At 47.4% G+C, this 26,090-nt stretch overlaps 1 protein-coding gene across 1 annotated transcript in view; it reads left to right on the top strand.

Moving 5' to 3' along the window:
- The first annotated feature begins 4,405 nt into the window (after positions 1 to 4,405).
- The window catches only part of LOC119406267 (transforming growth factor-beta-induced protein ig-h3), a 31,286-nt gene continuing 9,601 nt past the window's right edge, over positions 4,406 to 26,090 (top strand). The window contains exons 1-3 of the mRNA XM_037672999.2: positions 4,406 to 4,616; positions 17,622 to 17,753; positions 24,519 to 24,647. Coding sequence (XP_037528927.1) covers positions 4,417 to 4,616; positions 17,622 to 17,753; positions 24,519 to 24,647 — 461 coding nt within the window. The 5' untranslated portion in view covers positions 4,406 to 4,416. The remainder of the gene's footprint in view (positions 4,617 to 17,621; positions 17,754 to 24,518; positions 24,648 to 26,090) is intronic.

The raw sequence follows: 26,090 nt of genomic DNA, 5'->3' as shown, positions 1-26,090 counted from the left end.
GATCAGCACCTATAGTGGTCGTAATTTAAGGAGGATAAGACTGCGAGTGCAACCTGAAGTTGATGTCGCGTAGTCATGCCGGCAGTGTCATCATACAAGAGTAATCGCGCACTGTCATTCAGTCAAGGAAAGCGTGTTTTCACGATTCGGCGTGGTAGCCAGCTTCCCGTATTGTGCAACAAGCACATCACTCAGAGTGCGTAACAAAAGTTCGCCGTCTCGCGCCGCGGCTGATTCATCCAGGATATAGGTTTCGCGTTGCATGAGATCTGTTTCGAGAATATTCGTCAGGCAGCGCTGACACGTCGCGCTCTCGTTGTGTCGACGCGCTTGTTATCGCTTCCGGCGCTTTTTATTATTACTTTATTGAAATAAATATAAACGTAGGAGTTGTTGACGCAGTTTCTTGGCGACGTCTTACTTGGTTATTAGAAACAAAACGGAATTTAAGAAAAGAAAATGATATAGAAATTTGTGCACCCTATAGTGACGCCGATTGCTGGTGTCTTCCGGAGCAAGAACATCTCTTATAATAATATAGTATAGTAATGGTTGTGGTTTGTCGTCCCGAAACCACGATATGATTATAAGGAACGCCGTGGTGGAGTTCTGTGGAAATTTCGACCATCTGGTGTTCTTTAGCGGGCTCTTAAATCTAAGTACACGGGCTTTTCGCCTCCATCGAAATGCGGCCGCCGCGACCGGGATTCGATCCCGCGACTTGCGTTGTCGAGCACCGCTACAACGCCGTGGCGGCTCAAAAGCATCTCTTGGCCTGGACAAGGAATGACATGTCTGCACATTGCGATGGCGACTACCGGTCTTGCATTTTGCGAAATGCCTAACACGAACACCGCATGTCTGGCTATAGGTCGTTGAATTAATTATGGGTTCTAATGGCGCACTTGGATAACGAAGGAGGTGACAGAATCGATGCAGTGAAAAAGTGTAGATTTAACCTGCAGGCTGAGGCCCGAAAAACGCTCTAAAGCGTAACCATTAAAGTAATGACGATGCCAGTAAAATATTTGTTAGCGTATGGGTGATGTGGCATGGGATACGACCTCAACCCTCGAGCACGAGAGCTCAACATCAACACGCCGCTGCCGTTACAGTCCTGTATCACATATGCGCAGTACCGTTTCTGTGCGACAGCGAGAAATGTCGATAACATCGAGGCAGATTTCATCTGTAATAGACTGGGCGAGACACAACAAGAAAACTTAGAAGTTGCTGGGCTCGTTGGTTCATCGTAATGAGGGACAAAAACTAGACGCCTATAGGACGACGCTCTTTCCCTCTGCTTCTTCGTCCTTCTTACGGTGTTTTAGGCGTCCAGTTTTTTCCCTCATTACAAGAAGACCAGTCGTCTTCAATCTATTACAGAATGAACAAACGCGGCCAACAAAGCATTTTATGAAAGCACTCCAGCAGAGCGTTGAGCACTGCCAGCCACATTTACCGTAAGTTTTTATTCATTTTCTTTACAAAATACCGAGGTTGAAAGACCGATGAGGGGGGCAGAAAACGTGGTGAACACACGAATAAATAAATGTGCAAAGCAGGCAAATACATGTATGTGCAATGTGAGAGAATAGCTTGTTTTCTATGGTCATGAACATACGTAGCTTTCAAAGTCGGGACTATCCTTATCACAAAATGCTACCAATGCTGACGCATTCCATTCAGTGATGGTCCGAGGATAAATAAAAAAGAAGTACGTATACATGAAAAGATAAGCACGTGGTTCGAGTGTGTAAGCATGCGTACGTCTAGTAAAGAAATTTAGTGCCTTAAGTAAGTTTCTAATGTTAAATTTACGAGAATTTACAAGTTGGAGATTCGCTGCAAATCAGTAATTATCGGTGTGTGCCCTCTCTTGAGCCGATGTTTTAGTACATCGGTTCATGGTGACTGTCAGTGACCACAATTTTAACGCGATAGCGTTAAAGAGCTCGTATCGCAGAAATTCCGCCGTCGGCGCCGTTGGTTGTGAGCGAAAAATCATCATCTTGCCCGTGACCGAAAAATCGAAAAAGCTGCAAATAAAATAAATAATAAAAATGTTGGGTCCGAGTGAGAATCGAACCCAGGCCGTCTGCGCGGCAAGCAGATGTTCTACCACACAGCCACACCTCTGCTTGGAGCTGCACTGAAAGCAACTTTCATGCTTCCCAAAATTACACGTCCTGTCTACAGGTGTCACAGTACGAGATGTAATATTGCAGTAATATTGCGTGGTACAAGCGTACATTGCCATCGAGCGTCACACCATGTCAACATCATAACGACTTGGTGGTTTAAAGACAGCCACCCATTACAAAAGGCACACACATTACTGCGCGTATTCCCTTAAGACCACGTAGTGGGTGCATCGCAAGTTCGAAAAAGTTTCTCGCGCATAATTGCTCCTGGTTTAAAGCATGCTACCCATTACATAGGGTACACACCTTAGTGCACGCATTCTGTTCAACACTCGTAGTGTTCGAAGTGCGCACTAAGGGCAGGATGTCGCTATCGCGTTCAACTCTTAAAGGCGAAGCTTAAGCGTCCCCCATGTTCCTCGCGTGGCCATCGGTATTTTTTTGAAGCGTGCATTAATTACGTAGGCCTTATTAAGGGATCGATTGTGCCCCTGTTCAATATATTCAGTTTTTTTCGCAAGCGGTGGCAGGAAAGTTAGAAAACCAGGTGGAAAATTCCGGCCTCTGTAAGTGCGTGCGGTGCACGTTGCAAGGGCTGCTGTGCGACCCCGTCTATCGCCATTCGCCTCCTTTTGTTTGCCATAAAAGATCGCTGGCGTCGTCCGGAGCGAGTACGTTAATTTTGTTTAGCACTATGCGCTGGATAGGCGGGCCCGTGGCCGGCGAAAGAAGGCGTCTCGTCTCGGCGATGGAGGATCGTTGTTTCATTCCCACGAAGGAAGGTGAGCCATACAGAAATAGCGAGTCAACAGAACTCGTCCAGGCATTCGGACCAGAAGTGATCGTGCTCATGCCACTAAGCTATGCCATTCCGTATTGCCAACGCTCAGTTCTTCTAAGCTATGCCACCGCGCATAAAAAAAAGAACTACAGAAAAGAAACTACAAAGCATTCTCAAGCTAACCCTCAAAGGCCTTACCTGGAAACAGGTACGGGGAAGTTACTCCTAAAAAGTAATTACATTAACAATTACTTTATTTTTTACTTTATTTTATGCCTTATAAGGGAAGCTGACATACTTTAGCCACGAGTGATCGGGAAAGCAATTGTTCGGATAAGGAAACCATAAGAAAAAAAAAAGAACGATGACAGCGAAGAAGAACAACCAGACAGGAGAAGCGTTGTAGCGCATGTGGAGCGCATCATCCGGAATATAAAAAAACCTGAGGACACGATGTCCTGGTTATGTCTTTTTTTCTACCGACTTCTGTTGCCTAGATGCGCCCTCTGATAACGGTTCAAAACGCGAAACTGTTCGCTGGTCAGAGTCGAGCTTTTCTCAACACCGATTCAGACCAATCACGCGAGGTTAAGGTTCAGGAGCGTCGGCAGGATTTTGTCTTGGGGGGTGCAAAGCAGTGTTGCAGGGGCGTAGCCAAGGCGGGGGGGGGGGGGGGTTGGGGGGGTTCAAACCCCCCCCCGAAATTTTTCAATTTTGCTTGCATATATATACATGCACACATACAAAACACACGCACGAACATACATAATGTATAGTTGAACCCCCCCCGAAAAAAATTTCTGGCTACGCCCCTGCAGTGTTGCATGGCGGCTGGGGGAGGGGGAGAGTACTGGTGTATCTTGGGTTGGGGCAAGTGCTGGTGTGGCTTGAGGGGGGCAAGTGCCCCTTTTGCACCCCTCGGCCGACGCCCATGTTAAGGTTTGCTTTCTCAACCGTCACCGCAAACAGCAAAGATGGCACCTTCTACGGCTTAAACACAAAGGTGGCCTTTAAGTTGCAGGTCTCGCAACGAGAATTCCCGTGCACGTTGTTGGTACGCTGGTGACCGCGTAAAACGCTGCACAAGTTAATCATAGACGTGGTTATCCGAAACGCAATTACAGTGGCTGGTTCGCCACTAAGATATCGAACGAGAGCGCTCTGCTCGTACCGTAACACAGACGCGAATGCAGCCGCAAATTGCGTCATCACGTTGGCTTCCTACGTGGACGGAAGCCAGCTGGACTGATTGATTTTCCGAGATGTCCGGGCCACGTCACTGGGGTAAGATAGGAGGATAGCCGAGAACCATGACGAAAACCTTCCGACGATGATGCGGCGCGGCGGGCGAAGATCACGGAGAGCGTGTCGGTGCACAGAAAATCGGCCGCCGCCGCCGCAAACGCCACCGCTTCTGGAAGTTTCGCGACCTTGGCTACCCTCTCCCTCGTGGCAGTTGAAAAGGCCGACGCGCGGCCGGCGGCGCGCCAGATGAGAGGCTGCCCTGTACCGTGCTGCATCCCGCGCAGTATGGCTCGAGTGGCGTGGTTGTTCGCCGTGTGCCTCTTGTGTGCGTCCTCATCGCTAGCCTTCGAGAGGGAAGGTGACTCTTCCGAGAACGAAAAGGAGCCCAGCAGGGAGAGGGGAGGGCGATTTTTCAACGCCTTCTGGACGCCTTACCTGCAACCCAGGTAAGACGTCAATGTCTGCTGCACCGTCGATCTCTTCTCGCCCCGCTTGCCCTTCTCAGAATTGGGGCGTTTCACAGCGGATGTCCGCGAGACATGCCTGCGAACAATACAAAAAGCTTTCTTATAAGTGAACGCCTTCGACGGAAGTGTGAGCAGCTTCCGCAAGACACGCGAGAGCGCAATCTTGCATTAGTAATTATGCGCTTGCTATATTTGGGCCCCGTAAATTGAAATCAAGCGTAAATTGTGAGTACACGAAAGAGCGCGTTTTAGTTGACGTGTTCGTATAACTTGTCCACCGGTGCGGGAGCGATTTAATGGAAGTAGATGCATTAGGCCAACATGAAAAAAAAAAGTTTTATTTGTCGAGCCTGGTGGCACACTTGTCTCCGCTCCGTTATAAAGGGGACGCCCATAGAATCCATCCATGTGAAACAGTGACGTACCCAGGGTTGGAACACCGTGCCCACCCCCCGAAATTTTTTTCTGCCATGGGATAGAGAGCACAAAATGTCACTCGACCACCTGCCCGGACCACGCGTCGGATCAAGGGCGTGTGCCCCACCTTCCATAAAATAAGTTCTGCCTACGCCACTGAGCCAGGGGATAGGTTTTAGGGGGTTCCACCCCGAAATTTTTGCATTTTGTATGTGAATGCGTATACGCGCACATACAATACTCACGCACTGAAATGCGACATCATCTTTTTATAATTTTAGGAGCTGGCTCGCCAGGTTCTTCAGCTTGGCGAAGTCCCGCGCCGTACGCGTAAGCTTAGTTCCAGAGGCGAGCGCTTCAGGCGCAGATCGCGCGAAAGAGCAGTCTTCTTCCTCTTGTTCTTCGAGTGCCTTTATGATGATAATAACGCAGGCAAAACCACATATAGCATAGCCAACTGTAGCATGCGGCGCTCGCTCCACGCCGGCGCGTGCTCTAGTTTGATAGGAGATCGCTAGAGGGCCACAACTGCGCGCTTCCTCTCTTTCGACAGTCGTCAGTCAGTGCGCTTCGATACTAATAACATGAACGAAAAAGACAAGGCGGCGGAGCGGAAGGCTCGCAAGGCAGCAGCAGCGCGGGCTGCGGCCTCGCGAGCGCCGCAGAGAGACGTCAGCGTCGTGCGGACGCCGAGATACAAGCCCGCGAAGCCGAAGCAGCGCGGAAGCGGCGGCAAGAGAACCTCGAAGAGGTACGATCGCGGGATGCAGCGGCCAAGCGCCGAAAGCTGTCGATACCTGAAGGTGGTGGCGCCGAGGCGCGCTTCAAGCGCGATTTCCTCGACCAGACGTTCGGGCACATCTGCAAGGTCTGCGACCGCTTGTGGTTCGACAACAACCTCACCACAGTCGCTACTATAACAACGTGTCACGTCCTTATATGACAGTTGAGGAATTGTACGGAGCATTCACGGTTTACCCGAATATCTCTGAGCCAGCTCCTTAATCATTTTATTTAGTATAACGACTGCTATGAACAAATGCTCGTGATAACCGCGTCATGTCACAAGTATGGCCGCTGAAGGTGATGTTAGCTGTGATGTAAGTTTCCGAGCCAACGCCTTTATGACACGAACTGTAGACGCTGAAAAGGAAAGCACGTGCATGAGTTAGCCCTTGTGGGGGAGCACGCGCACCCATTTCCTTTCCTTAAGGCTGGCGCGACCGCGAACTGACGGCGGGAGCCGGGGGGCGTGACCACCCTTACTGCGCATGCGCATACCCTCACTCCGCGCGCCAATCCTCGCTTCCCGGCTCGCGGGAAAGGGAACTCGCCCTGCGAGGGAATCAACCCTCGCGGTGGGGAGGGACACGGGAAGTAAACAAAACTGCCGACCAGGCAGGGAGACGGTCTCTCGTGCCCTGCTGACCTGCGAAGGAACATCTCACCGCCCCGAGACCCGCGAGCCGATCATCGACCGAAGGTGTAAGCGTTACCCTTTGTTTTTCTACGAGAGTGGACTATCCCTCTACGCGACATTTACGCGTTATTGCTAGCGTAGCAATAAAGTGTTGTTTGTTGTTCTAACCTGTTGCCTTATTCGCCCGAACCCGTCGTAGCTGCAATGACGCGCGCTACGGGAAGGGGACGTTGACACGGTACGACTATTTGCGGCTGGGACCGGAGCTATACTCTGTTCCAGAAGTTGCGTGCAGCAGAGCCAAGGCTACACGACCCTTCCACAGTGCTGCACGGAACTTCTGGAACAGAGTATAGGCTTCTGCACCAGCCGTACATAGAGCGGACCCCCTCACCCTTAATTTTCGCGTTTCAGTCCGTGAGTACTGCACAAGCACGCCCGAACGTACACACAAAAAGGGGGGGGGGCGCCCGAAAAAAAATTCTGAATACTCCCTTGTGTCGAAGATTAGTTTGTGAATTTTGAACTGCGTGAAGCAACGAATCCCGTAATTTTTGTATGTATTCTTTCTGTGCTGCAGTGCTTGGCGGTCGCTCACACAGCGTGTAGATCGGCTCCACGCACGCCTCGCAAATCGTCGTTGTGACTGTCACCTTTACTGCGCCGTATATAATTACTGGACGACCGGTACCAACCGCGTCGCAGAAGTGTGCGTGTTTTCTTTCCGATTACGTTAAACAGCAGGTACATTGAAGTAGCCAAGGTCTGGACTGCACTAGAGTGCTAATTTGGGCCGGTTGGCACATGATCAACGAAACTAGAAACAGCGCGAAACACTGGGCAGTGAGAGATGTGGGCCTCGAGCCGGAATTACCGTAAAACACTGTTTCATCTATTCAAACCGCCCGCCTCCGAGATGGGGCTTGTGACGATGAATTCGCCATGCTCGTCCTTTACTGCCAGACAGCTTGCCTTCATTGTACTGAGCTGCCTACCACGTCATCGGGCTATATAGTATCAGATTGTTCGACCGGTCGCCCAAATCATGTCCTACATTTAGCTCAATATCTCTATTACTAAAGCACTGCTCTGCAGAAGTTCTCAAGCACTGACCTTTCACTATAAAATGTTAAAAGGTTTAGATGCCTCATCAAACACGGAAACTGAGCGACGTCAGCACGAAGTGATGCAAAGGGTCATCATGCGATGACGTCACTGGTTGCCAATATTTTGATGTCATTACAACGTCATCGTGACCTCGCATAATGTGACGTCACACGCTGACCTCATTAGTCGCTTGGTCAAACGTGGGCCGATCTCGGAGGCAGTGCTGCAAAACCATGTTTCTCGAGGAAGTGCGAAATCGCGTTATGCGCAGTTCGGGGGATTGATCAATACAGTCGAGAATTCGCGCATGCCGCAGCTGCAGGACGTCACGGCAACAGAACCCCGGCATCAGCTCGGACCGCTGCGGCTGGTCAGCGCAGGAGAGCCGATCCTAAACTCAAAGTATAGAGCAAGCGCAAAATCCAACCACGGTGCGTGCGAACGTACACCTGTCGCGCAGCGTCAAATGCGCCAGAACTCGACCGCCTTTCCCGTGCGCAACGACACCAGCAAAGACCACAGTGTAACGGCATATTCAATCGTCATTACCGTACAGCGCATGACGTTAAAGCTTCACGATACCACCCACACTGCAATAATAACAATGCAAGCACTAATAACAATATCAACAAAACAACGCAACGGGAATCGTTGGGTGCCCGTGCTTCCTCAGGTTTCACGCTAGTGAAGCTGCATTTCTTTTTTTTCTTCTCCTTCGAACGCGTGGTTTACTTTCAGTGTGATCGCAAGCAAGCGCTCAGGCACGTCGCGGCGGCCGCGGTGACTTTGCAGCTTATTGGGTTTATTGAACGAGGAGGCATCCGAGGGCTGCAGAAGGTTCCTGGATGACAGCAAGGTTGGTCCACATATCCCGCAACTTCTCCCCCACGATGTCCACGGGATGGCCTCTGAAAGTGCCGAACAGCGATGAGCCCGCTTGCCTGTCCTTCGTCATTCATCCAGAGGAGTGCACGCAACCCGTGTCGTGTGTGACTGCGAGGCTGGCTCGGGCGGAAGGGGGAGCGCGAAATGTGCGGGCAGTTTTTTTTTTTTCCTGGCTAAAAACGCAAATTGTGCTACGACGCCGATTATGCGTGCAAATACGGTAATTGTGTCGCTAATACCTACTTCGGCGTGTTTTCGCCTGATGACAAACACGTGACGGTGTTGTTTGCGTCAGCGTGCAGATTTTCCTTGCCGATACTTGTCGTATTTGTAAATGCTGTCTCCATCTCTCGCATTCAGTTTACCGTTTCTATCAGTTCTGATTTCTTCACTGCCTGTTCTAAGGTGCAACTTTCTTGATCTCGTCTTTCAATCTACATAGTTCTGATTTCTTCACTGCCTGTTCTAAGGTGCAACTTTCTTGATCTCGTCTTTCAATCTACATTACTGATATATTTGCATATTTTGCCTTTTTGTTAACTCCCGACTTTCTTCAAAAATAACTTTGCTTCAACTTGAAACCCAACGCCAATCATCATCGCACACTTTTAGTATATATGGGGTGATTCCACGTAAGATCGAACAAACGATGGCTGGTCGACCTCTCAAATTTATTTCAAAATTTTATATATTATTGCCTGATGAGTGGAAAGAAGAGATCCGCAATTTGTTTTGCCACCAAAAATTTTTTCGAACCACAGGAAATCAATAATGACGAAGAGGTGGAGTGGAGCGCTCATCCGCTCTGCTGTTTTGCGGAACTTTCGTTATGAATTGCACAAAATATATTAAAGTTAGGTAGCTGAAATTTTTTTACCTAGATATATGCATGTTTTTGCTTCTGCTCAGGTATTTTTAGTTTTTATGTGTAGTGTAGATGTTTTTATAAAAAACCTCAAAAATGGCCCAATCGACAAAATTTTCTTTACTTTGAAGGTCTTTATCTCAAAAAATCCTTGTAGCAGAGGTACAAAAATTCCGCATTACGTTCTTCGCATGCGTATCTACCAAACTGCCAAATCTTGTATTTATATCACTTTTCAGTAAAGAGATATGATCGGGCTATGTTCAAGAAAACACCGAACAATGAAAACTTCTGACAATTAAAAAAAAAACCCATTTTTTAAATTTCTTAAACTTTGTCCACTTATTCTCCTCCACATCAGCTTTCACAATCATTAAAAACATGTTGCATAATGTCGTTGCAGTAATAGTTACGGCCCCTCCAATGAGACCCTTAGGCAAGGATGGGCAATTCCGACTTCTTGCCCAGCAAGTGTATAAAATGCAGGCAGGATTGAATTTCTTTTTATTAAAAGGTCAGCAGGTACCTAAAAAGGTGTCGCCAGCACTGAAGACGTTAATTTTGAAATTATTTGGTCACTGCAGCGGCCACGAGCGCGGAGCTACCGAGTAGGCGCGCGCGCACCCGAGATGCTCGTTGTAGGAGACGGCGCAGTGAGAGCTCGTTCTCGCCTCCTCAGACCGATTGAGTTCGAAACAGCAACACCTCTCGGGTGACTTGAACGCACGTGCACTGGAGCTTCGCTATTCTATACGCCCTCTGTTCGCATCTCAGCTAGGCGCTGATAACACGGCGGAGATGGAAGCAAGATGAAAACTCTATAAGGGAGTTATGAGCGCTCGCTTCACGCGCGCTGCTGCCACAGAAACTGCGCTGCGCCAGTTGCGATCAGTGGAAAGCATGAACGTGGCGCTCCAGTGGCAAAGCAAAATATGGATTGTCAAAGGAAAGAAAAGCAAAACTATCGGTAACCGGATGCGCTTGTCTATATTAGATGTCGGCAGCAGACGGCGTGAACTGGCCGCGCGTTCGGTGCGCTGTTCACACTTCATTCGGCGCGGATAGTTCTTGTGCTTTGCTCTTACTCTACTCCTCCTGTGCGTGTCATGACGAGAAAGTATAGCTCTGAATGAGTCTGTTGTGGAGACTACCTTTCGAAGCACAAGAAGCTTAAAGGAGTACACTCTTAAAAAAAAGGTTGTAGTACTTACTAACTTCGGTTTACTAACTACTTGTCACATATGTTACTACCCTGTTAGTAAGTGCGGTTAGTAACGGGGAGGTTAGTAACCGTTACTACCCTCGCCGTTACAAACGCACTTAGTAGCGGTTACTACCCTTCTCGTTGCTAGCTAGTAAAATAGGTAGTAACGGTTACTACCCCAAAAAAATTAGTAACCGTGATCCTTTCGCATCACGAGCTTCCTGCTTTTATAACGGTCAAATTCGCGAGCACCAACATTGCGATATATCATTAGGTACTTATGCACAGTATGACATGAATCAGAACAGCACACATACACAACGACAAGGCTACGCAACACGTATAATTCAAAAGTGTTTCCAGGAGTATATATAGCCCTACCTCTGGGGTACGCAGCTGGTGCCAGTGGGCAGCTAGGCTTTAGGATAGATAGGTTAAGTTATGCGCCTATATTTATATAGCGTACAATTTTATTAGGTGCGCGAGGTAACGTAGCGTAGAACTTTTAATCAAGCATATTAAGAAAATCAATATGTTATATGTTTATTTTGCGTAATATCATCTCAACATGGCCTAATATACAAGACCCAACACGGGGTGTTAAGCTTACTAATATCGCCTCAATGATCTTGAATGGATCCCCGTGCTAGTGAACAGGCTGTAAAATGCTCGTAATAATAACTTCTATGATTCGCTTAGCAAGTTCATTTAACAGGTGCATCGCAAAAAGTTAGTAACGGTACGCAAGAGGTAGTAACCGTTGCAACTTTTAAGTGTCTGCTAACGTAGGTAGTAAAAAGGTAGCAAAAAAGTTAGTAATGGTCCAAGAAAGCTAGTAACAGCGGCTGTTACTATTTGCTCGTGGTTACAAGCTTTTTCCAAACTTTTTTTTAAGAGTGTAAGACGAGTCGAAGACGAAAGCCGTCATCTTGTTCTTCTCCGTCGTCGTATTTATCCCTCCGAAAGCTACCTGCACCTAACGTGGTTTTGCACATCATCCGTGATAGATCTACCTTTGACCAAGCTACAATGTCGTGTGATGACGTTATCCTGTAACGTGACGTCGTGGTAACGGCATAACGGCGTCACATATTTTGGCGATCTATGACGTAACATCATATGGTGACGTCATCACGACATAATTTCTCGCGTCACTCGTGCTTTCCCCGACGCCGCGGGACGCTGACGGTAACTTTTCAGCTCGATAAATCATCTAAGGCTATTTTGGCTCAAAAGAAAAAAAAACAAATTTCTGGGCATGGTGGGAATTCAAACCCAGGGGCCCATGGTCCGAAGGCGAGCGTCGTATCCAGAGGAACAAAGATAAACACGACAGCATAAACTTTCGGGCGACATGCAATCAGACTCAAATATCAATTCCTCTAAAAATGTTGGTCGTACAAATTATATGTCTTCAAGCCATGATCCGAGAAGGGTTTGAGAAAATATATTAAAATATATTAAAAACTTTCACTCAGTGAGTGAATGCATGTTTTTGCAGCACTGTGAAGGGTTATAAGCAAAGTAGCTTTTTGTTACTAACTCGAGTTAGTAGCTTGGCTGTTTGGGTAGTAACAACACGCCTGTTGCTTTCGAGTTTGTAAATGGTTAGTAACTGTCTCAGAGAGTTAGTAACAGTGGCTGTTACTAACATTTTTCTTCCAGTTACTACCTTTTTACGAACTTTTTTTTAAGAGTGTACTGACACGAATTTTAAAAAAAATTCGGATTGTTGCTCTAAATAAAAATACTGGTGTTGAGAAACGTAAAACGATTATTGTGGTGCCTGGGAATGCATCCTATATATTTTAATTAGCGCCACCTTAAAAAGACACTTTCGGTTTCGATATCGAGGTGGTGACTTCTCAGTGTCGTTTCATAGCAGTGTGACGTCACGGAGATACAGAAATTCGCGACGTACTAGCGGGAAATCCTTCATCTGCTCGATGAGTGAATTGTCCAGTGAACCTGACAGTGATTTCTACGATTTAGGCTGCATGCAGGACGCAGAACTCGCGAACTCGGAGGAACTGTCTTGACTTGTCGGGATAATGTCCTTGCAGTGTGGCTGGCTTGCAAATGCTCAGCGACGAAAACTTCAAAGTCAAATTAAAATATTTTATACGTGTTCTCCGACTGCAGTGTGTGGACAGCGTGGACACTGCATACCAACGAAGCAAAAAATGTCCCTTTTGCGATGTCTCAAAATCGTGTCAGTACTCCTTTAATTATTGCGAAGAAGCCAAAATTTCGCAGAGTTACCGACCTAGACATAAATGCTTTGAAGGAACGTTTAACGCCCGAAAGATCAGTGACTGTCAGTGAGACGGACTACTTGTGCTACGCGTGCTTTTGCTACCACTGCAATGAAAGATCTTCACGGAACGCACAGTTTAACGATGACATTCTTATGCCCCCTGAAAAAGAAATCGACGCAATTAACCAGATCACTGCGACTACCGGTGCACGTGCGTTCAAGTCACCCGAGAGGTGTTGCTGTTTCGAACTCAATCGGTCTGAGGACGCGAAAACGAGCTCTCACTGCGCAGTCTCTTACAACGAGCATGTCGGGTGCGCGCGCGCTGATCGGTAGCCCCGCGCTCGTGGCCGCTGCAGTGACCAAATATTTTCAAAATTAACGTCTTCAGTGCCGGCGACACCTTTTTAGGTACCTGCTGGCCTTTTAATAAAAAGAAATTCAATCCTGCCTGCATTTTATACACTTGCTGGCCAAGAAGTTGGAATTGCCCATCCTTGCCTAAGGGTCTCATTGGAGGGGCCGTAACTATTAGTGCAACGACATTATGCAACATGTTTTTAATGATTGTGAAAGCTGATGTGGAGGAGAATAAGTGGACAAAGTTTAAGAAATTTAAAAAATGGGTTTTTTTTTTTTAATTGTCGTCAGAATTTTCCATTGTTCGGTGTTTTCTTGAACTTAGCCCGATCATATCTCTTTACTGAAAAGTTACATAAATACAAGATTTGGCAGTTTGGTAGATAAGCATGCGAAGAACGTAATGCAGAATTTTTGTCGCTCTGCTACAAGGCTTTTTTGAGATAAAGACCTTCAAAGTAAAGAAAATTTTGCCGATTGGGCCATTTTTGGGGTTTTTTATAAAAACATCTACACTACGCATAAAAACTAAAAATACCTGAGCAGAAGCAAAAACATGCATATATTTAGGTAAATAAATTTCAGCTACCTAACTTTAATATATTTTGTGCAATTCATAACGAAAGTTCCGCAAAACAGCAGAGCGGATGAGCGCTCCACTCCACCTCTTCGTCATTATTGATTTCCTGTGGTTCGAAAAAATTTTTGGTGGCAAAACAAATTGCGGATCTCTTCTTTCCACTCATCAGGCAATAATATATAAAATTTTGAAATAAATTTGAGAGGTCGACCAGCCATCGTTTGTTCGATCTTACGTGGAATCACCCTATGTTCAGTTAGCGAAAGTGCTCGCGTGTGACACCATGAGCACACTTTCGTCACCATGGACGGAGTGCTTTTCAAAGTTTATTCAAACACACGCTGTTCTGAGAAAGGCCCACTGCAACCGGTCCTCGACGTTTCGTGCCGTTGCATTTCTCACGTGTCGCATAATTGCCTCAAGGGCACAGCGCCATCTTTGCCCGTCACGCAGTATTCAAATCTTGCCTGATGTCCGCCCCGAAAACACTGCACTCGGCTGTCGCCCCAGCCAACGTTTCTAGAACCACTGGCGTTGGCCCCGACGGCGGTTCCGCTACAAACCAGCGCCGCCAGCGTGTGCGTTGCCGCCGCCACCGTGTCCCACGTGCGGCGCGCGTTCAGGCGTGATGTTAGCTCAAATGGTGGTTGGTACGGCTCGTACGCCCTTGGCTTTTTGCTGCTTCGCTTTCTGCTGAAAGAAGAGCCACACTTTCTATTCAAGGACTCGTTTATTATTTCTTTCTCGCGGCGCAACATCAGCGCGCGTGCATAAAGCCGAGGAAGTTTATCTCAGCTATCCATGTCTGAGTGGGCGGGGTAATTCGGCACCGCAAGTGTCGAAGGCGCGCAGAGATGCCGACCTTTCTGGCCTCGTATAAGCTATTCGCCCAGCGTTGCGCGGGCGGCAGGCGGTGCCCGCTTACGTCGCTCGTGGGGGACTCGTGGTGCTGCTGTTCGAGCGATACGGCAGCACGAGACCGGCCGGAAATATTAAAGCTCTGTGTGCCGCATCAAAAGTGACCGTCGACGACGCGAATGGTACCAAAAATCGGATGACGTCATACGAGATGGGATGCGACATCATGACGTCACAGATAGTCGAACGTATGACGACGCAATCACGGGACGCTTGGTCAAACATAGGCCTACCCCGGAGGCGTGCACTGCAATACCACGTGACGTGCTTTTAGGGTGGGAGGACGAATACTAATCGACTGACTGAGAAGATGGCGGCATGTGGAGGATGGCACAGCGAGTCGCGCTTGACGCTGTTCGTTTGCCGGTCGTCTCTTGCCGTGAGCACCGTCGGCAGTCGGGAATGTATGGTCCCAAACCTTCCGAGGTCATTTGAGGTCAACTGTATACCTAGACACTCATGACAAGCGCCATCACACGCACACGCACACAGCCTGACCTTCCGTGATTTTGTATAAGCGAATTCGTTCACCAGATCTGATGCTTCCCAACTGGCTAAAAGAATTGCTTCTGAAGAAGCGGCTCTGGAGCCTCATTAGCCCTTTCGTTATATTCTCAGATTAAGAGATTATAGAGTTGTGGGATGACGTCGTCAGTGCTCAATCACTCGATTCTTTTTCATCGCTGCTGGAATCTCATTTAGAGGCACTGCAGCAATAGCTTCACTGGTATCGGTGCGCAAATAAAGGCAAAAGCAATGCATTGTTACACGCGTTGAACAGTTTTCATCTGTCATGTTATCGTGTTCCTAGGGCATAACCTTTTTATTGCTACACTCTTATTTGTCTTGAACATGCTTTTTTTTTCTTTTTTTTTTACACGCATTGAAATATATGCATGGTTCATTTATTGTCGCTGTTATGGTTACCTTGTACTGTGGAATCCCCCCCCCCCCCTCCCTTTCTTTTTCCTAATGTGAAGTCCTCTTTATGCTGTACGCTCTCTACTGCCTGAAAAGGCCCGCAGTATTCAATAAATGAGGCTTCCTGATCGAGAAAGCGTTTATCGTCGGCTTCGCTGCCGCTATGGCAGCGGTATCGTTTCGATCAAGCGGCAAGCCCCCACTGCAACGGCTCAATCGAAACTTGTCGACGAGCCCGTTGCATGCTTTCAATTACTGAGATACCATTATCTCAGGCCATGCCTCAAGCAACCGAGGACGCAGCTCGGCAAACCCTTCTCGACGACGCGCACAATGAGCGCGACTACGTCACGTCATCACCCGAGAGTCTGAAAACTCGGTGCCCAGATTTTATGCCTTTTTATGCGCCTCTTTCCACACTTTCCACGCAGCGTCAGCGATGTCTACACGCCGGCGAAATTCTGTTTTTCAGTAAAGCGGTCTCTTATGTCAAAAGTTGTCGCTTTTAACACAGCCCGCTAATGTCTGACACATACAAACACAATGCACACACGCGATGTATTTGGACATTGCAGTGTGATGAAAGGCGCGTTCGAGGACTTTCATAGCTTGATGCATGAAAACCTCAGCGCCGAACCGCTAATGCTATGGTGACTGTCATCCGACGAAGCGGCATCCAATGAAACACGTGCTCTTTCCGCGAACAATGGGAGCCGCATTCCTTTCTATATTGTAACGCGAGTGCTCTCCGGTTGCGTCCCGAGGAAAGAGCGGCGCGCCGCTATTTTCACCGAAATGAGAGCGAGCATGGACCAAGGAATTACTCCTAAAAGTAATCACATTACTAATTTATTTCCCGGAATTTCTTGAAATGTAATTAAATTGCATTACTGTTTACACCCGGCCGAAAGTAATGACATTACGTTACTTTTGAAAAGTAATGAAATTACTTTGAAATTAGTGTAACAAAAGATCACCTACTAACTCGTGTATGCTTTGTTTAGTGCACACACTGAAATTGTTCCCACGCTTGGTGTTTGCCACTCAGATTAACTCCTCCTTGTTATCTTTCTTTTCCTTTTTCGATAATATTTTTATAAGGGAAGCAGACGTGCAACACTTTATTAAGAAGTAATTGGAGAAGGTAATGAGCAAATTTCTTGAAATTAATCTCTTCAAGTAATTCGTTACACTACTAAACCATCAGCCCACAGGAGTAATTAGCAAAATGTAATTCAATTTTTGTAGTTTTATTTCTGCTAAGTTTGTTGGGCTCTAAGCAGAACTGTTTCGTGCACGTACAAATATAGTCTCGGTAAGTTCACCGATAAACAAGTGGCGCTGGAAATGGGCCAATTTGAAACTGTCTTTTAGGACAAGCGAGCCCGTACCGACGCAGAGGCGAGTGGCCAGCCAACCGGACGCGTGTCGAGCCACGTTTCCCGTCGCGTACACTAATTGTCCTTGGAGTCCAGGAAGCATTTCATTGCCCCCATTAACGGCTTATTTGTTTTTCTTGGCGAAAAGACCGCATCGAGTGAGGATGGATGGCCGTCCATCTCGTCAGCAGACGCTTGCTTGTATTCACACTTGCGTCCCAACGCGAATACAGTGCGCTGCTCGCGATCACTTTTTACACGGGGAATAAATCTTTTTATTTTTTTGCTCCCGACTCCCTCAATGAAGAACGCCGAGGAAGGAGGTCCACTCGTTGTTCGCTTCAACAGCGCTTTTGAAACAGTGCTTGCGCAGTGCGACGACGTCGCATTAGACTCGGTGCTGCCTTGCTTCGCTTTTTCCGGTTTAACGGATGAAAATGTGCGACACTATTTTCTGGAGCTTGAGCGCGGTTCGCATTCGTCCCGTAATGTTGCCGTGTGCACAAACGAGTGCACGTGGCCGTTGTCTGACCTCAGTATTTCATTATGTATACGCAACCAATATTGCTCTCCGGAAAAGTCCCAGATCAACTTTGTTTGACTGATGCCGGCCGAGCGCGTGAAAGTGTGGTGAAGTTTGGTGAGACTGCCACTTGTTTATCATTGTGCAGAATCGGGGAGGGACCATCGGCGACTGCGGAAAGCAGCGGAAGCGCCGAAGACACCGCCGTCATAGTGGAGACTCGGCCCTGGAGGGATGACGGCTTCTTCGGCTTCCCCGTACGCCAGCCCTGGTGGAAAGGGTGAGCTGCTATCGCATAGACTTCTTCACGACGACTGTCAGCGGTTACGTGCGTCGTTGATTCCGCAATTAGGACACGATAGTTCATAATAACCCCTTCGGTGGCGGTGGATACATGTACGCAACATGTTTATGGTAGTTATGTCAACTTGTGGCCAAAAGAGAACATTGCTCATTAGACCTTCTGCACAGTGAATATGTCTTGACTTGACCTCACTGCGCTGCGTATGACTGCAACCGATCACTTTGGTGAAGGCACTACGATGTTCGACGTGCCAGAACCAACGTAAAAAGTATTACTTTTCTCCAAATGAATGAAACCAAAAACTAATGGCGCACACATTTGGAGCCTATGATTTCATTCTTTTTATGTCAAAATGGAACATGACTGAATGCAGAATAATCAGGTATTTAATCACATCCAAATTACAATTAATTGCTGAAACTCACTCAAAACAACACATTACTTCATGTTCTTTCTTGGAATGTAATATTGAGTGCCTTGGAATTGTGGTATGGCAATTTGACACATATGTGGACAGTGCATCGTAATTCGCGCCTGAGGGAGATAATGTTGCTCTTTAATGAACGACCACTACGAATATCGCAGTTAAGCTGCGGTCCCATCTGTGAATTGTGAAACGTTGGCCCGTTATGTAATGTGCAATTACTTCGTGTACCAGACATATTATTGTCAAGTAATGCCGTTACCTTAATGAATGACCATTTACTGCTCCATCGGCTGCATGACGTGAGCCTGAGGTGAATGACCAACGAACCCACCACTCATTCCGACAGCCTAGATAAGTTCAGGCTTTCACAATTGGGTGATTCCACGAGAGATCGAACATGCCTGTCCGGTCGATATTTTTGTTTTGCCTGGGTTTTTTATATGTTATGTGGGCACATTCAAAGTGCACGGAACGGGAAAATTGATTTCCGAGAAACGCTCCCAGCGCGCCAAAAAAATATTTGAAGGTGGCGGCGCGGGCCTCCTGTTTTTGCTCGCTGCAATGTTTTCGGATTTCACGGCCGAATTTAACGCGAACTATAAATGATGTGTCGAAATTTTTTTTGCTGGTTTTGATACGCATTACTGTGAATTACGTCCATGCTTTTTTTATGCCGTCCTCAAAAAGAAGAAAATGTGAAAAAATGGCAAACACGGCCGAAATCAAAAAAGGGTCCTAAGTTTGAGGCGCCTTGGCGCCTTTGCTATTTCAAACAGAAACTTGAAAACAATGTCAACTATAGAAAAGCGCCTTTGCAACATTTATACGGAAGATAATTTTCCTGCGGGCAGCGCAAAAAAGAAAATAGTTAAAGAAGCGAGTTTTTTCAAAAAAGTACATTTTCAAAAAATAAAATAAAAAAAAAGTCCGGTCTCAATTTTGACGACAATTTTTTATCGAAGAGCGCTTATGTCTGTGAACACACGGTTGTAATATCATATGTCCTCATTTGCTTTGTTTACGAGATATAACTGGCCAAAATGACCCTTGCTGTGTGTGCTCACTTCAGTGCGACTGATGGTTGTTATTAGCTTGCATTGTGCGTAAATCTGTTTTAATTATTCTGCTGCAGCAAAACCTTGCTCTGGTGGCTTTTCGTCAAGAAAGATGTGTTCTCAGGTTTTATTTGTGTCTAGCGTGTGCAAAAGTGGGCTGCTGCCGCCATCTAAATGGCTAACGTGTAAACAGTTTGCAGCCTACAACCTCGCGTACAATCATCAGAGGAAAGATGGGCGCGCCTGTTCAAGATATGAATCGCTTCTTCTTCCTGAAGAAATGCCTGGTCTACCTCATCGCGGTTACATGTAGACAGGTTTTCCTTGAGGAGCGTAAAGCAATGCAAGCAGACTTCGCAGGTGTCGCGAAGATCCTCAGCCTATGACAGTAGCTTCGGGAGGTAGGCAACAACAAAAAGAGCAAAGAAAAAAATTTGCGCAACTAAAATGTTTTCCTCAGCAATCTTCTTTTTGTGAACGCGTAAATAATCGGCACAGAATAATCGGACGTAGCCATGAGCCACGCGCATCGCGTGTAGCGAACAGCTAGACCTAGAGCAAGTCGAAACGTTTATACTGAACGGCGCCGCACAAATTATCTCACATCTGCGCAGCTGTCATGAATGCGTTTCCAGAGCTGCTCACGGTTTAACATTTTATGACTAAGGGTGTCTAAGCGCTTTGGGCTGTAATAATTAATTTGTAGGCCACACTTATTGTCAAAACTAAGGGTAATGTCCGTCTGGCGCCACCAATGACTTCTGCTGTCCTCGACGTGAAAAAGCACTTTAGTAAAGTGGCAACAAAACGTCATCAATTGGGCAGCTTCGGCCACTCATGGCTTAATCATGCCGCACCGCACGTTTTCTGGCTGTTGAAATGCTGAGGTAAAGGTCGAGATGATACAGGAAGACGTTATCTGCGACGCCGAAAACATGTGATAGCGGGAAGTGAAATAAACGGCTCAGAAATGATTGAGCTAACTTTTTACAAATGTTGTTTAGGCACAGTGTGCGTCGAATGGGGAAAATGGTTAGAGCGTACAATGCACGTAATGGAACGGAAGCAAGCAGGCAGTGAGAAAACAACTGCAGAACAGCGCGCCTGCTGATTGTGGCATTCAGTTACAGATTAAGTTGGCCTTCGCTGCATACAGATGCTTTATTCTGTGTGCAAGGAGAGTTTTGAAAAAGTGACCTAAACCATGTGTTCGCGGTGTCTCGCGTGCTTCTGATTAGCGAATACTGGCGGGGTAAGTTGAGGTTGTAAGCTGCAAACTGCGTACGCGTTAGGCCTTTAGAGAGCGGCAGCAGACCACCCCCGCACACGCTAGAAACAATTAGTTTGAGAATACATTTTTCTTGACGACAAGACACCAGAGCAAAGTTTTACTGCAGGAAAATAATTAAAACTAGATTTACGTGCAATGCAAGCTGATGACAACTATCAATCTCACTGAAGTGAGCACACACAGCAAGGGTAATTTTGGCCCGTTAAATCTCGTGAACAAAGCAAATGAGGACATACATATTAACACGGTGTTTTCACTGACATAAGCGCTCTTCGATAAAAAAAAGCAAAGTAATTCGTCATTACTGTGACCTCTGCGATTAGCACCTGCAACGCGTTACACGTCCGTCCCATTCGGCGCGTTTTCAATAGAAGTTCAATTTTGTCAATGCCTTAACACACCGTGAGGTGGCGATCTTAGCCCAAGTGTCGTAAAAGCGTCGGCCTCGCTCATAGCATCACGGTTATAGTGTACTAGAACAATTTCTTCTAGTACACTATAATCACGGTAATCCAAACCAAAAATAGCTCTGCGACGCGCTCCTGCCTCACCTGGCTGTAATACCGCGTTCCACGCTCACGCGCTCGCCCTGAGAAAAATCGCGGCTGGGCAGCCGGGGCGGCACGACGCGCTTTGCGTTTCCCTCTAGTCCGGCCGTGGTGTTCAATCACATTTTAACATGCCGCGGGATGGCGACCAAGTTCTGCGTCCAATATGCGACGCTCTTCTGGCTATCACTCCTCGTTCTCCGATTACGCTTTCACCGTTAACTACTACAGCTACCACAAGAGTTTGTTTAATCATTTAGCAGGGACGTTAGTCGTCGGGATGGAGATGTACCACCGATCATCAAAGTGGGCACATCCACGTTAAACGGTGCTATAGCTGCCAGTCATCAATATACATTGTGCAAACTCTCTTATATTAATGTACAGTAAACCTTCAGTTACTTCGGTGAGGGCACGCTTTACTTTCGTGTTATTCCGATTCCTATGACGGAGGGATCAACCATGTTTTTTTCTTTGCCATCTGATCGTGTAAATTTTTTCTACGTCATTTCCGTGACGGAAATACGTCACTGAAGTATTGGTGGACCCCGGCATAAAACACTTTCGTGTTAAAAATCATGGCTTATTATCCCTCCGTCAGAGGAATCGATGTAACACGAAAGCGAAACGTGTCTTTACAGAGGTAGTTGATTGTTTAATGTACATTGATATATGAGAGCTTGTACCACACACACACACACACACACACACACACACACACATATATATATATATATATATATATATATATATATATATATATATATATATATATTCGCGTTTGGCAGCTATAGGCCCCTTTGAAGTGGGTGCACTCACGTTGACGCCTAGTGGCACATCTCCATCCCGACGACTAACGCCCCTGATCGTGAGTTAACTGTTGTGGTATATAAAGCTGTTAACATATATACCTGCAGCATATCGTGAATACCGCGCAAAGATGGCATCAAGAAACACATAATAAACCCTGGTACTCGATATGCACTCCTTCATAGCGTCAACAATTGGGGAGAACACCGGCAAGTTGAGCGCTCCCGAGTAGTAGGGTAACCTAAGCCTGTGCTCATGCATACACTCCCACACTGCGCTTCAGCAACACTGCAGCAGAGGTTCGTAGCTTGAGCCGTGAACGCGCGACGGCGTTCCCGCTGGCCTCTGTCTCGCTCCACCAAGGTACGACATTAGTCGGTCGATACCGTTGCCTTTTTGCGGCGCTTATTGCAGCAGCTTTATTAGTCGGTGTTCTCGTAGTCGAAGCAGTAGGCGGCGGAGAAACACCGTTGCTGCACGTGGAAGCGGCACTACTCCGACAGGGAGCTGTCATGCTCTAATACGATGCGAAAGGCAAAGAACGCTACTGCGTCTATGGCGACTCCTCGATGCTAGCGCGGCCAGCTTCCTCGCTGGTATAATGAACTAGAACCATATGTTCTAGTTCACTATACTCGCTGGCATCGAGATGCTGTAACTGCGTCTAGGGTGCCTTGATGCCCGCGCGCTCCGGGGGCGCGCGCATAGAGGCACTCTAACTGCGTCTAACTGCGTCGTCGCCGAATCGCTCCCTGTCGGCGGCGCTCGTTAGTGACATAACGCAGTACTTCATTTCACCTTTCACAGACGGCGACACCGCCTCGCAAACCAAGAGCGCCGTGAGATTGTGGGAGATACATACGGCGCGTTCGTGGAGCCTCGTACTTGTGCGTCGATGGCGCAATGGGTTAAACGCCCGGTATTAATCTTCGCGGACAGAGAGTTAGTAGGTTCGATTCCCGGTGACGGAACATTTTCTTCTAGTTTTGCTTTAATCATTCGTTGCTGGGAATTTTACAACGTCATATCTGTGACGCAAATACGCCAGTGAAGTCCTGGTGGACCCCGGCATAAACACTTTCGTGTTAAATAAACAGAAAAAATCACAGCATATCCACGGAGTGAATGATGAGTGGGCGAAGCTGTGGAGGTTCATCGGTAAACCGTGAATCTTCCGTGAATTCTGCCCAGTACATCATCACCGACGTGAGATCGGGCGCGTTTATACTAAAGGTTCGATGAGAGTTATGACGACTTGCAGCTCACTTTAATTTTACATGTACGCTGTGAATTTTCATTGTTTAGAAAACCAGTGCTTTAGAAAACATTTGGCGTCTTTCGTTAAGCAGCTGGCGTCTTTTCGTTTTGCTTTAGAAACAATCTGGCGTCTTTTCGTTTTGCTTTTAGAAAACATCTGGCGTCTTTCGTTGGTTTATTTCATCAATCAACGGCGTTTTGAACAAAATTTTTATTGTTTAATCACGCACAGGAGAAATCTCACCAGGCACTACCTTGGAGGTAAACAATGGCTGCTAATGGGAATGAGAGACAGAAGTCGGCTTTTAGCTAACACTTACACTTCTACTTCTACTAACGTTTCCTACTGGAACATGCCAATGGCTGCTAATGGGGAAAGAGAGACAGAATTCGGCTTTTAGTTAACGCGCACGCTGCGAATTTTTTATTGTTCAACAACGCACAGGAGAAATCTCCCACCGGCACCACCTTGGAGGTCAAGATCTGGTACTAGCGTTACGACTGGTTACGCACTATGAGGGACGAACGGGTGCCGCTTTAAGGAGCTTCGCCCCTAAAAAGGCGTCGCGGCGGCATCAGCCCCTTCAAAGAATAGCAACACCCTAAGCGGAATCCTCACTAAACGCGCCCTCTCGCGGTAGCCGGGCGCGTGAGGCGCCGTACATTTTTTTTTGCTGGGGAGCGCGGCGATTGGGACGGCCCGAGAGAAACCCGCCGGTGCACAATCCCGGAGGCCATGGACTCATCAACGTGGTTTCCCTCGCTGCCTCGGCAATCTGCAAATGGCGCTGTTCTACCAAAACATTAATGAACGTGACCTCTGACTCATCGTTATCTGGCAGCAGTCTCATAGCGGAGGGAAGGGACACGGGCGATGGCGCAAACCTGTTCTGTAATTCTGCCATTAGAGATTGGTCGAAATCTTCCGGGAGCACTTGTTTGTCGCGAAGAAATTCTCCATCGCATTAATATGCCCGGTGAATCATGTTCAGAATAGTTGACGGCGAATTTATTTTGCGTATATGTAACGTGTAACTGCCGTCGAAAGCGGAATTTAATAATGTTGGAATTACACTTCGGTACTGGGGCATTCGTCGGCCGTTCGCGCTCACTTTTGAAGTTTATTGGGAAATTCGTGTCATCCTGCAGATGGCGCTGCAGCTTTTGCGGTTTGGCGTCCCCGCTCCATTGACAGACGAAATGTGCGCGGAGGATAAAGAGAACGGATGTGCGTACGTCATACCGGCCGATATGATGGTTCTTGCAGCTCAATTTGTGCGGGCAGACAGACCTATAAGGTCCCGCACACTAACTATGCGTTGACCATCGGTGTCATGTTGTCCTCCTTTGCAGGCCGAACGTGTGCAACTTCCGACAGGAAGTGGACGACTCCAAGGAGGACAACGCCACAGTTCCGTTCGCCTTCAACTTCCAGTCCAAGCAGTGCCAGGACACTGAGGACTCCTTCGTGTGCACCACCAAGTGAGTGCCATATTGGAGCCGTTGTTTTAAGCGAGTTTACGTTTTGCTTCTGGATATATGCGCCCATTAAGCTTGAGAAAGCTTTATATGTCTCGTGAGTCAAGAGTGACGTGAGCAAAATGTCGCATGGCGTCATCAAAATGTGATGTCGCAAGATGACTACGTCATCACATGACACCGTCGAAGGCGGGCTGATCCCGGAAGTATAGTACGAGCTTCAGGGAGAATGACTCAGACCGTCCAAATAAGTTCTCGCGAGAGCCTCCCTGACAGTTGAAGGCTCCACCACAAGGGAGGGGAGGGCAGCTGCCCTCCCCTCCTCCCTTGTGGTGGAGAGGGCACGAAGCATATAGTGCACACGAGAGCTAAGGAAATCAGTGCCAGCCTTGTGGAAACGTCGGCTTGAGCACCCACCCCCTGTTTTTTTCATTACAGTTGAAGGGACATTTTGCCGCACGACAAAAAAATGCGTACTCCATCCGACGCGCTTCACGCGCACTTTTGCCGCGCTCGAGAAGCGTGCCTGTTCTCTCAACCGTAATGGAGATTCGCGGGCGTCCTTCTTGGGCCGGATATGTGTGCATAGGGATTATAACTTCACACAGAATGCACACATTTCTCGCGAAGCGGATGCGCGGGCGAGGCACACTTGCGTGCCACGTGGCTGGAATGATGTGCGCTCGAATAACTCAGAAGACGTGCTTTAACGTGAAACCTCGCTGCAATGAAAGCACTTGGCCGAGTTCCACTGCGTTCATTAGCCCGTCGAGTGGGGAAAAAAAAGTGCGTGCGTTAAAGTTGTCTACATTTCCGCGCGAGATATTTGTTCGTCGCCGATTATCCGAAACGTTGTTTGGTGCCCTAGATGGCAAAATTAGTTTAAAAAGTAATTAAATTACATCACCAATTACGTTTCTGGAGCGTTTGGAATGCGAGTAAATTACAGCTGGCCGAAAGGAATGCCATTACATTATTTTCGCGAAGTAATGAAGTATGCTTTGAAATCACTTTAACAAAAGTTATTGAAGGCTTCGATGCTTAATTCAGTAGGCCTCACACGCTTAGAGGTCTTTGTTATTTTTCTTCCCTTTTTTTGTTTTGGTCATTGTCATGCGCTGGTATCCTGCGGATCGCTGCATGCGTAGGCCGAGACCAACAGCGGTTGCCGTCTCGCCATTGGCCACTGACGCGGCTGCTGCCCCCCGTTGTTACACGGTGGCGGCATAAAAGCCCGCCGCAGGACGAACGACGTGGGGGCCGCTAAGGATGCTGACGAACGCGATAGAATTAAGCGATACCAATGCCCCACGAAAACATTTTTAGGGAAAGCATCTGACGGCGGCCACGACACCGCATTTTCACCGACAGGCGCTTTTTTCTTCTTTTCACAAAGCGCAATTTTGCTCGTTCAAGTACGACGCTAACTGGACAGATTTTATAGCA

Source organism: Rhipicephalus sanguineus, chromosome 10, assembly GCF_013339695.2.
Source record: "Rhipicephalus sanguineus isolate Rsan-2018 chromosome 10, BIME_Rsan_1.4, whole genome shotgun sequence".
NCBI lineage: Eukaryota > Metazoa > Arthropoda > Arachnida > Ixodida > Ixodidae > Rhipicephalus > Rhipicephalus sanguineus.
Note: the sequence above shows the minus strand (reverse complement) of the source record. Positions and strands in the feature narration are given on the sequence as shown.